Source organism: Columba livia, chromosome 1 (assembly GCF_036013475.1).
Source record: "Columba livia isolate bColLiv1 breed racing homer chromosome 1, bColLiv1.pat.W.v2, whole genome shotgun sequence".
Taxonomy (NCBI): domain Eukaryota; kingdom Metazoa; phylum Chordata; class Aves; order Columbiformes; family Columbidae; genus Columba; species Columba livia.
The window spans coordinates 136,364,291-136,377,186 of NC_088602.1; the positions used below are offsets into that span (position 1 = coordinate 136,364,291).

Sequence of the window (12,896 nt, forward strand, 5' to 3'; positions counted from 1 at the left end):
AGCATACAGCAAAGGCACTATGGCCACCAATTTACACTGAAAGACAGCACCATTAATGGTCCTAAATCACAGTCACCCAAAACAGGTCTGGGAAGTTTGACACTGCATCAGCTAGACCAGCGCTCTGTAACCCAAGAGAACTGATGCTATTTAGATCTCTGCTAAGTTACAATCATAGAATCATTTAGGTTGCAAAAGACCTTTAAGATCATTGAGTCCAAACATAAACCTAACACTGCCAAGTCCCCCTCTAAACCATGTCCCTAAGTGCCACATCTACATGTCCTTTAAATACCTATAGGGATTAGTGTGCTAATGCCACCCTGGGCTCAGTGGAGACACCATGCAGGACACTCTCACTGTCATCTTCACCAATTCCATGAGCTGTGAGTCCAAAACAATGCAGCTCTCAGGTCTGTTGTACTAACAGTGTTTTTCAAGAAGTACATCTTGATCTCAGGATTTCTGCATAGATCTGCAAAGCAGTCCTTTGCCATGGAAGTTAATTAAATAAAGCAGAAAAGTGTTTATTGCATTGCATGGGCCCCATCCAGCAACCCTCGACTTGATTTGATACTGACTTTTAAGGGACTTTGGACAGAGGGGATGGGGTGGGATGGGAAAAGCTCAAAATTTAACTTAATTTTTTCCAAACATTTATATTGTTCTAACACTACCTCTGCAGAATATGCAAAAAGCCAAGGAATCAGGAGATCTGCCAAATGTGTTCATTTCCCCCAAATTACCTCTGTTTGAATTATAGTTTCTCAAGGGCAGCGAGGGCATCTCACTTGGGGATTAATAAAGAAATGGCAAGACTCTATTCCAATGCACAGGCTGCAAATAAAACATCTAATAATTCAAGACCAGGTAGAGGTACAAGAGAAATGTATTCTTAAAACAGCTGTTGGCATTTTCAAATAAAAACCAAAAGATTTATTTGCTTTACAAAGAAAAATCCAGCCCTGAGCAGCCCACTCTGCCTCACTGTGAATTCTTGAAAATTCTACCATGTAAAGTCTGTTTCTGCTGTAGATTTGGAGAAACTTACCATTAAGAAAAGAGAAGTAGGTTGAGCCTGTCACAGTTTTAACAAGCTACTAACATTCAATTTCTAGGCAAGCAATCTCTCTTTGTACTCCTCTCCAGACTCCTAAACTGCTGAGAAACATAAAACATGCAGCAAAAGGCCTCAGTTTAAGCTTTCAGTATGAACTCAAAGACACTTACAGGCTTAAGTCACTGTTGAAAATCAGAGGTAAGTGCTGTTGAAAATTTTAAGTCCCTGCCATCTTTTCCAAAGCAGCAAACAGGCCTTCTCCTTACACCACTTACTTGGACATGAAAGCACCGCATCTTATTCTGGCATCGCTCCCCTCGGGAAAAAGAAGTTCTGGACTGTACAGCACATCAACCAGCACCGAGAACTCAGCTTGCATCATGGGAGTGAACTGCTGCTCCAAGGAGGACACTACATCCTAGGGAAAAAGAAGAAGAATGCCATTCATAACTACGTCTGGCCAAGAAAACTAGAAAAACATTGCTGCTTGATGGGATACTTGACCCACTTCTGACAGCCAGAGCCCATGTTAACCCAGGTAACAGTAAAGCAACCTCATGCCTTTCTTCATGCCACTCCTCAAGGAGGGGGAAGGTGCCCATTACTCTCTCCTTTGCTGTTCTATTTCAAATTTCTCCTCTGCAGCGATGCCCAAAAAACACCCAGCAAGAGTCAGGATGATGGTGTGCTGGAAAAACACTGCTTGTCATATGTGGTGTCAGTGTATCACTGCCTTGGTATTTAGGGCTCCTCTATTTGTCTGGGTCCTGCTGTTTTCTTAGTTCATAAACTCCTGATGTAATTTAACCATTACATGCACAAGGTCATCTCCACCTTGTAGATATTTTCTGGTGACACAAATCTGACATAACAGCTTCTAAAACCGCCGGTATCTCCTCTGCAGCCAAAACAGGATGTGCGATCATGACAAGGCAGAAAGGAGACGCTTCTCTGTGGACCACTTTGGGGAAAAGAACATACTTCCTACCCCTCTCTCCTGACTTCTGTAAGAGCCAAATTTAGATCATGGATCAAAAGACCCCCCACATTGGCTTTGCTGTGAACAGGCACCAAAGAAGAACTGAGCCTCCCTCTCCCCAAACTTAGAAGTGCAGGGTTGCTGTAATCCAGCACTAAAAATGCAATGAATCTCTGTTTTTTCCACATCTGGCACATACCAGATAAATGCACTACCACAAGTACCGCCCAAAGCATTTGCTGTTTTTGTACCTGCAGTTTTTCTATTATATTCCTGTAATCCCAGGCAGGCCCACCAAGAGCTTCTTTAAAACGAGGTCCACTGCGGGCTGACATTCTCCATCCCATGGCTGCCCTCTGCACCATGTTAGAGTGACTCTTCATGAACAAGGTATTGACTTGGCTGTCCAAATCCACTGGAATTGCAATCCCCCTGTTCTTTGCTTTAAAAGGAAGAAGAAAGAAGAAATTATTGAAAATGTTAGGAAGATCATGGCATGCAAAATCCTGATTCTATTGACGTTAAGGGGCAGGACGAATCTCACTCCAACAGGTTTTTAAAATAAGCATCAAAATCTAAGCTGGTAGAAATCAGATATAATAATAGTTAAAGAAAGCATGCTGTATCACTTTAAATTAGATAAGGATCATTTCCAGTATATATTTTCATACATACAAACATCTGTTTTTTTCTTTACTATAAAAAACCCAGATCCAGAGATATTAATAAGTGTAACAAAAAGAGTATGCATTATTATTTCAACAGCTAGTTTTTATGCTATTCAGAAGTAAATTAAAAAATTCTTTCTAGTGGATGTATGCACATTTGGCCAATTTATCCCAAGTGCTATTTGTTGCTTTTCTGAGTATTTCTCTTGCAAAGACCTTGAGAAACCAAGTGCATACAAATTAAATTTGTAAAAGGCTGCCTTCTCTCTCCCTTTGGTTTCCTACATAGCCAGGGTTGTTGAACCATAGGATTCCCAGATGCCACTGCAATATAACCAACAGTGAATAAACATGCAATAGTTTAATCTATAGTTTAAAAACACCACCACCACAAACAAACAAAAAACAACAACTAAACACAACCCAAACGAAACCACCATACACGCTTCCCCCCCCCAAACAACCAATAGTTTAATTATTTTTTGTAATTATTATTGTTATTTTTAGACTTGAGGGGTAGGAAGTGACTAAAGAGAGAATATCAGAGGAAAAACAAAAAACAAACCTGGGGAAAAACTTGCAAAAATTCTTACAGGGCATCCACTGATAAACTACCATTGATATCCGTGTTTGAAAGATTAGGTCACAATCCAGTGATTAGGCTTTGTATTCTGTGTCATTTCACTTGATTTCCACAGCATAGGTTATGTTTAATAAAAACTTAGAAGTAAAATTGAGCATCAGTTCTAGTTCATTTTTAATAATGATGAATAATAACTAATTATTCGGTTTTCCTTATTGAAAGAAGGTGAATTTTTAAAAAGGCATCAGCCCACATTGACAGTTCTGCACAACGTTTCTCCAAGGCATTTTTCCCCCACGCTGCACTAACACGCACACTTGCCACAGCAGCAGAAGACATCAAAAGTATTCCACCCCTCCCTCCCAGTTCTTACAACATAAACAACTTTAAGTCCTCAACTTGTGAAGTCAAGAGATGCCGTTCTTTCCCAAACAGCCGATGCCCCCAGCCCCACAGGAGTACGTGCAGAGCCAGGCAAACAGCTCTGACAAATGAAGGCTCACGTGCTGCCAAGCACAGCGAGTCACGCATCCCAGGCAGAAACTTTCTTCTCACCCCGAATGCTGTATTGTAACGGCAGCATTTATGATAAACCTGAATTAAGCTGTGACTGCTCAATCCCCGATCTCACAGACTACAGCAAGAGCGCTGTTCATGCCTGTCCTCGTCTCTTGACAGCTCCCGCGGGTGCAGGGCACCCTCCTCTCTTCCCACTGCAAGGGTGTCTCCTGATGCAGGACCAGGGCCTCCACCTCCCGATTAGACTGTTTGACTGGGATGGAAGAGAGGGCTCATATTCCATTTCTGGTAGGTGCAGTTTCCCACAGGGAAGTAAAAATAAAATAAAATTGCTTAGGTCCAGGATGGGAAGACACATTTCCCCACAACTGTATACAAATTCTCTGCAGCAGATGTCCACCAGTTTCCAAACTGGCAATTGACTTTTCCTTTCCACTCTCTATTGGTTTTGAAGGCAAGGTTCCTGATTATCATAAGGAAAATACCATGTATGGCTGGCCATTATTTCTAATGACTGTTTTTCCGTATTATTTGACCGGGTTATTTTTCAGAACACATTTGCCCTGTTGCTGCTTACTTTATTACAGAAATCCACTAAAGTTCTGCCAGTGTGGGTAGGGTGCTGCAGCCTATTAATCCAATTTATTGTGTCCTAATGTCAGTCACTGGAATGTTATCGGACAATGCTCACTTCTCAGTTAAGTAGTATGTATGCAGAATCCTGATATATCCAGGAATAAATTTAGCAATGGGGAGCATATTGTTCAGAGGAAAACCCAGACTTCTGCAGTCCTATAGATGCCATTTGAAGTTAACAACTTCCATCAGTGTCTGAGGAGCAGTCAAGGACTATGATTGTTCAAAGTGTTGCAGCTAATTAAAACTATCACAAAGAAAACCAGAGAGAGAGGAAAAAAAATACTCCTTTGTTTTGAACAGTTCTTATATGTATAATTCCATTTGTAATTAGGATTTGTATTGGTTGTCAAAGGGCACTGTTGAAGTCTAAGCTATAAACAAAGCCTTTGTCTTCTTATTTCTTTACAGCTTGTAGAAAGTTTATCTTTCATTTGTTTCACATTTCATTATTTAAAACAACATGAAACATATTTTTACATTTTGGAAAGCTGATGAACAAATGTGAACATAAATATTTATTTTTAATTTAGGTGTTGTAGGCTGCTTTCCTCTTCAAAACGTGTCAATCTCCCTTAAAGTATGAACATAAAATATTTAAAAGCATGTTTATTTTTGTTCCACTTTAGAAATACTTTTGGACAGCACTCAAACTTGCAAAGTAGGGTTAGAGTTGGTAGACAAAGGAGCCAGGAGAGGGTAAAATTCTGTCTTTCATCTGGCTAGTGAACTTGGGAAGAAAGTACGCTCCGTGTATCTAGCAGGATTCTTACCACGATGGACTTCAACGTGTCTTCAGCTAAGGTAAAATCTGCCTTGCAGTGGAGGGTATAGCACAGCCTTATATACTGCCCAGCTCCTACCTAGGGCACCCTGCACAGGGCTAATTACACCCTGAATACACACTGTTTTGCCAGTGTCAGAGGAAATGCCATTTGTGGCGAAATCCTTTGCACAACTCACTCTCAGTCTGCTGCCCACAATGGTTCTATCAGCAAGAGCCACAGCTGAGTCAAGACAAGGAAGAAAATGGTACCTGTGGAAACAGTGAGCCATGCAGAGCTGCAAATTCAGCCAGGTCACAGTAAAACGTGCTGCTCTGTGCTGGATGGTTCTGTGTGCATCCAGTGCATCTGCAGCTTTCATCTCCCCTTTACTGTTTAAGCTATGAAAAAGTACTCTGAGATGGAGACTCAAAAGAAAAGGGCAACATTGATGTTGAGAATCAAGCAGCTAAAAATCAGGCTGCTCTCTATGAGTGAGCTGGACTCCACCAAAGTCCCAAGAGCATAGTCCAGCTACCAACAGAAGAGCTGAAATGGGCTGAGATGTATTTTGTTAAATTACCTGCATGTAGTTGTCTTCATAGAAGCACAGAAAGTGGAAGAAAAAGGACCTATTTCAGGAATGCTTGTTGAAGCACTGTCCTTTCACTATACTGCCTACATGAGTCTTACGATCAATTTAGTACTAAGGATTTCCAGGAAGTAGCCTTTGACTGTAATTTTCCTTGGAAGCCCATTCGTCAGAGTAATATATCTTGCCATAGGGAAGCTTGCTGATCTCTTTCATATTCCCACCTAGTCTGCTCCCTAATTTTAAATTTCACTCCATTTGCTTTTGTAGTATATCACAGAATCATAGAATGGTTTGGATTGGAAGGGACCTCAAAGATCACCTAGTTCCACCTCCCCTGCCATGGACCGGGACACCTTCCACTAGACCAGGTTGCTCAAAGCCCCAAACAGCCTGGCCTTGAACAGGGATGAGGCATCCACAGCTTCTCTGAGCAGGCTGTTCCAGTGCCTCATCATCCTCATGGTGAAGAATTTCTTCCTTATTTCTAATCTAAATCTACCCTGTTTCAGTTCAAAGCCATTACCCCTTGTCCTATCACTACAAGCCCGTGTAAAAAGTCCTTCTCCAGCTTTCTTGTAGGTGCCGTTTAGGTACTGGAAGGCTGCTAGAAGGTCTCCCTGGAGCCTTTTCTTCTCCAGGCTGAACAACCCCGACTCTCTCATCCTGTCTTCATAGGAGAGGTGTTCCCAGCCCTCTGATCATCTTCGTGGCCTTCCTCTGGACTCAATCCAACAGGACCATGTCCTTCTTAGGTTGGATGCCCCAGAGCTGGATGCAGTACTCCAGGTGGAATCTCATTAGAGCAGAGTAGAGGGGCAGAATTGCCTCTCTTGACCCGCTGGCCATGAACCTTTTGGTGCAGCCCAGGATGCAGTTGGCTTTCTGGGCTGCAGGTGCACATTAGTGGCTAACGTTGAGCTTCTCATCAACCAACACCCCCAAGTCCTTCTCTTGAAGGCTGCTCTCATTCCATTCTCCACCCAGCCTGTATTTGTGCTTGGGATTGCCCTGGCACTTGGCCTTGTTGAATTTCGTAAGGTTTGCACAGGCTCAACTCTCAAGCCTGTTAGGGTCCCTCTGGATGGCATCCCTTCCCCTCCAGAGCGCTGATCACACCACACAGCTTGGTGTTGTGGGCAAACTTCCTAAGTGGGCATTCCATCCCACTGTCCATGTCACCAACAAAGATGTTAAACAACACTGCATTTCAACAGTATTTTGTGGCTTCAGAGTTATTTAGTAGATTTTGCACTACCCTAAGCCATCCCCAGTGTGGGTTTTCTCGGGGATGGGCAGGTGTTTCACCCCTTTGAGTGCCTTAAGGAGGAGCATGACAGGCATCCAGGTCACGAAAAAGCCACAAGCTGTACCTGTGTGTGAAGCCTTTACTCTCCTTGTTGTTTACGCCCCTCTGGTAGCTGCAGACAGCTATATCATGTTCTCCCACACTTCCCAGTTGTCACTTAATGGAGCGATGCATATTTAGTTCAATTAATTTTGCTCCATAAATCAGTCCCTCCAGCTCCTTAATCATTTACTGACTGCTTAACAAATGCATTTGGATGGAGAGACACTAATGCTAGCAGCAGCAAGACTTTTTAAGGGAAATAAAAGCTTTGTGTAGACAAGACACAAGCCTGCCAATCTTGTACCCTTCACTTGGATGTTTTTTTTACAACAGGAAATCTATGCTAAAATATTTATCAGTCTGTAAAAAGATCATCATTGAATTTTTCTTGCAATTAGGGAAACACAAACAGTTAAAATAGAATAAAATATGTGCTTCATCTGAAATGTATTCTTCTTGCTGTCAAAAAAGTAACAACGGGATAATTATTTTATTTGAACTAAAAATTGAAAATGAAGGTCTAGCTTTTTATAAAATGGAAAAAAGATTTTAAAACTCAAATGGGAAGTGAAATAAAGTATTTTCAGGGCTGGAAAAATTGTTATAGGAAAGTTCATCTGTATGGACATATTTAAATATGCACAATAATTCCAAAGAAGCAATAGAATGCTTGTAGTTTGTCAGGAGAAAAGCAGGGGCTTCAGAGGACATAAAAGCACGGTCAAGAAGCACCACAGGAAGAGTTTTTTGTTCAAAGGGGTAGTGGTGATCTGAAACTGGGGAATAAATATTCAACTTGAAAGGACTTTACTGCTTCTTCAGACCATTGCTCTCTGTTACAGACAACCCATGTTCTTTCACATCTTTTGAAAAATGTATTGAGCCCCATTTAAAATGAAGATTTCTGCCATCTTTCCCCCCTCCATTTTCTCTTGGCCCACTGACCAAGGACATCCTTCCAAAGTTGGTTTCAAACCTCTGATTTACAATCTAAATTTATTTAGGCTATTTACAACCTAGTGTAATTTATGTCAGCACTGTCCTTTAGCTTAAATGTCCCTTCTTCATGACTACTCATCTGCCAAAGTACTTCTAAAGAGCAAAAACACAGGCCTTTGTTTTGCCAGGCAAAACACGTGGGCTTCCTGCAGTCTCTTCTTGTAATACAGTTCTCCTTTCCCCTGGCCATCACAGTAGTACTTCTGCTGTACCTCTTCCAGTTTTGAACTTACGAAATGGCGACCTCACAGGACTCGCGTCCAATTTTGTAGGATAGAAACAAGGATTCTCCTTTTGCTTCTCCTGCACAGCATCCTAGAGTATAATCTGGTAATGACTAATGTAATTTGGCTTGCTAACAGATTTTTTTTAAAGGATCTGCCAAGAGAAATAGTCTAACGAAATGCAGGTTCCTATCTGCCACTATTTATTCATGTGGGAAATTCCACTTATTTCATTATTGGTGGTAACAGCACAGCCATACACATGCTACATCCTTGGAATACAAACACAGTATCAAAGATGCAAGTTGCAAAAACATAAGGGAGAAAGCTAAAAGATGCTGCAGAGATAAGAATATAATACAACTAGATGCCCCCCTGTAGCACAGAGGAAATCTGATGTTCGGGGATGAAGAAATAAGAACCACCACTTCATTAAGAAGCAAAGACAGTTCTTTTCATGGGTCCTGAAAGACTGGTGAGGCCTGGGAGAAAGACCCTGCTCCAATACAATTTAAGATATACAGTCCGGGTTTTTAGTTGTGAGGACAGGTGATACTCCCCAATTTTACCGTATGGAGAGACAGTAGATGGTTTAAAATGCAAACTTTGAGACTGGCCCTTCTCAATCTTGCAAAGATTATAAAATGTAGGAACTGAAAGTCCTTTGATAATGAATTCATTTGAAATAAATTAAATTGTTAGACATCTTAGTTCCTCTGTTTTCACAAAGATTAGGGGGCCTTTAAACGTTTTTCATTTATAGCTATTTTATCAGTGAGATGGAAGCTGTTTTGATCATTCATTTTTTGGACTCTATTTTCAAGCAAAATCTCAGTCTTATGGAATGTAGGAAAAGCAAAAGTGATATATGTATAATGTGTTATTTTTTGTTACTGCAACAATCTACTTCAGAAATCCGTATGAACAAGCCACATTAATATACATCTATTCTTTCGTGTTTCTATTCATACCAGGTAGCCAAACGTTTACTGGGCAATAGAAGCCTGATGCACACCGGTATCTGTGTGTTCCAAATCTCCTGGAGCCACAGCGGGGCCTGCTGAAGACAAGGAAGCCTCTGTGCTTCTTGCTGAACTGGAGGCAGACAACTGCCTGGAGACAAAGCAGCAAGTGAAGCCTGAAAAGCTTATGAAGTTTTTCCCTGGTGGTCAAGTGGAGTTGAACTACCAGGGCTATAAGAAATTAGCTTCTGCAACATATCCTTTTGTTGACCTGGAAGGTAATGCACAGTCTTACAGTGCTCATAGGAAGACAGATGTAATGATCTTAAGCTCTTGAGGCAAAGCTTACATCCACCTGCCAGCAACAAACTAGTAAGCACTGAGCAGAATGTATGTTGCTTAAACTTGCTCTGAAATGGATCTTTTACAAGTGCATTATTATACGGAACTTTGATATCTTGGGAAATCTGTGTATGATCTTTCTTCCTCCTGAGATACATTTCTAAATCTAGGGCTATGACACATAAAAAAAAATCATGTTTGTTCTTTCAACTCTATACTACATTTATTTTCCATCAAAAGTCTTTGGTCCCTGCTGTAAATCTATCCAATACTCTGTCTCTCTGATACAGGCAAAATCTTTCTAGAGTTTTTTTTTAAAACCCTGCTGTGAAACATGAAGGCCCTAACATTAAAGCTGTCAGACTCTCAAGTCAAAAAAAAAAGGCAGAAGAGTGCTCACAGATGCCTAGCCAAAATCCAAACCTGGTCCACATACAACGCCAGCAAAAGAGGCAAAAAAGGCTGCCCTGTTTGTATTATGGAAGAAACCTCTGCCTACTCAAAGAGAACACCATTTTGTGCAGTGGAACACCTGATAAAGAAAGGAACTGGACACGCACTGTAATCCAAAAAGGGCCTTGATTTTAAAAGTCTCTGGTACCCCCAGCTGGGGCAGATTTTCCAAAGCTTTCAGCCGAGCAGAGCAGGCCTAATCAATTAGTCCAGGCAAGACACGTTCAACACCATGCCTAAAAGTACTGAGTATCACCACTGGCTAAACTCTCCAATCAAACTTTTACACCGGGGTGTTTGTTAAAAACTCTGCTGCCACTTCTGCTCTGGCTAACTTGGTCTTCAGGGAAATCCCCCTCACCTGTTCCATTACACTCCGTTTCTACACTGTCAAAATGAAACATCAAATATAAACGTGTGGCAATTTGCTAACACGACACAATAAATTTTACCATGCTTAACATTAGTGATGAAGCCTTTAACAGTTACTATGACGTGGACAAGGAAACCAGCGCTGTGCAGGCTAATGCACACGTTCAGGGGGCAGCTCGGAGGCTGCGAGGCCCGTGGCACCCCCAGGTGATGCTCAGCCTCCCTGCCCGGCTGCTGCTGAAGGGAGGTCCCAGAGGAGGACACGGCGTGATGCCCTTTGACGGCAGCTCAGCTCCACTCTGCCATGTCTGGGAGTGCCCAGGGCATGGCTGGGGTCCCACGGGTGGGACGCCAGAGCAGCAAGAAGGTTGGACTTACAGGACAGCTGTATGGGAATATACAGGAAAATTGGCAAGGAGGTTGGTTAAATGTAAATACGCTCAAGTGACTTGCAGCTGTCTGTAGGAAAAGCACATACATCACACTAACTGTTTTACTGACCTTGTGTGCTTGATGACTAGAATGAGAGAATAGATGTTAGATAACATAGGCCTGTGAGAAACTCTAGACAACTTATCACTATGTCTGAGATTCCTGCTTTGTTGTGAGAAAGAGCGGGAGGATGCACCTGCCTGAAGCCTTGAAATACAGGCGAGCTCAGCAGGCCCAGTGATCTTCCAGCAGGGCTGAACTTACCAGCACCTGCGTCCCCTCCTGTGTCACCTCTGCCTGGGAGCTCAGGTGCCACTTCGGAGATCCCCCGGTAGAGAGGTAACGAAAATAAAACTTGCTCTTTGCAAACGCATTCGTGGCCTCTGGCTCTTCTTGCGATGTGCCTGCGTTTGTGCACACAGCAGCACGAGAGCGTACTTAAAAGAAAAACAACTGTAAACCATCTCCACTAAAAAAAAAAAAGAAAAACCTCCATAAAACAGAAAAAGGAACGAAACAAAAGAGAACACTCCAGCTGTCAGCCATGCCTTGCATTTGGGCTTTCCCCTTGGCTCCCCCAGGAACAAGCAGCACACAGAAGGTTACCTACCAAAGACCACCAGCCCTTTCACGTGCTGGGGCACCTGGCCAAGAAGCTGGATCTATCAGCCCCATTAAGGTGACCCAGACTTCCCTGTCAGGCTGCTGTGGGGAAGAGTTAAGCTTGGCTGTCTCGGCAGTATGCTCAAGTGTCTCCAAATACCCTCACCTCAGTGAGGAAGTAGAGCATGTCCCTTATGAGGAAAGACTGAGGGAGCTGGGGCTCTTTAGCTTGGGGAAGAGGAGACTGAGGGGTGACCTCATTCATGTTTATAAATATATAAAGGGTGAGTGTCACTAGGATGGAGCCAGGCTCTTCTCAGTAACAACCAATGGTAGGACAAGAGGTAATGGGTTCAAACTGGAACACAAAAGGTTCCACTTAAATTTGAGAAGAAACTTCTTCTCAGTGAGGGTGCCAGAGCACTGGAACAGGCTGCCCAGGGGGATTGTGGAGTCTCCTCCTCTGGAGACATTCAAAACTCACCTGGACACATTCCTGTGTAGCCTCATCTGGATGTTCCTGCTCCGGCAGGGGGATTGGACTGGATGATCTTTCGAGGTCCCTTCCAATCCCTAACACATTCTGTGATTTTGTGTGATTCTGTGAGATAACACAGTGACCTCTCTCACCTAGAATGTGATTTTAGATGTAGCTCTACCAACGTGAAGACACTGAGCTGTCTAGAAGCACACACAGGCCATGCTCAGTGTCAAAAATACTCTCACCCGCCCTACTTCTTCCCCCTTTCCTCAGACTCCCAAAGGAAGTAATTTACTGATGACTCTTTCCAGAAATGCCAGAGAAGAGCAGGGACCTAAGTGTTAAACATAGAAGGATTTATAGGGCTAGAGCTTTATTTGAGACTATAGTAGCTCAGACTCTGAGTCTTGAGACTATAAAGGAAATAAAACGTCTTCAGCTTCCCAAGTTCTCTTGCCAGATGGACCCATAATTAAATAATTTGGAAAACAAATAAAACAATTGAAGGTTGCTAAGTTTTTAGGTAACTGCTTATTCTATTCTTACAAAAAGTTAATGAGACGTTTTGGCTAAAATGTTAAATTATACTCCTGTAAAGCTACTCCAACATCTAAATTTAGATTTGATTGTTGCAATGCCACAGATGCTGCAATTGGTTCAGGGACCCACTCACATTGTTTTATCGTTGTTTATTAAAACTTTTTAAACATTGCATCAACAACAGAATTTAGCCAGTTTCTGTGTATCTGTCTCTACTTTGTTTTCACTCACACTGAGCAGGACCTTATTCTACAAGTCATCAGAATTACTGACTTTTAGAAACTATATTGAATAATCCTTTTTTCCTGTCATGGGAGAAGACTTTAAAATCATATT

The 12,896-nt window shown here is 42.2% G+C and overlaps 1 protein-coding gene across 8 annotated transcripts in view; it reads right to left on the minus strand.

Annotated features, from left to right (window-relative positions):
* Window positions 1-12,896, minus strand: part of ITPR2 (inositol 1,4,5-trisphosphate receptor type 2) — a 268,651-nt gene that overhangs the window by 118,311 nt on the left and 137,444 nt on the right. For all 8 annotated transcript variants that reach the window (XM_065032515.1, XM_065032506.1, XM_065032510.1 and 5 more), the window contains 2 exons: window positions 2,291-2,481; window positions 1,336-1,478 (listed from right to left, as the gene is read on the minus strand). In XM_065032515.1, coding sequence (XP_064888587.1) covers window positions 1,336-1,478; window positions 2,291-2,481 — 334 coding nt within the window. The remainder of the gene's footprint in view (window positions 1-1,335; window positions 1,479-2,290; window positions 2,482-12,896) is intronic.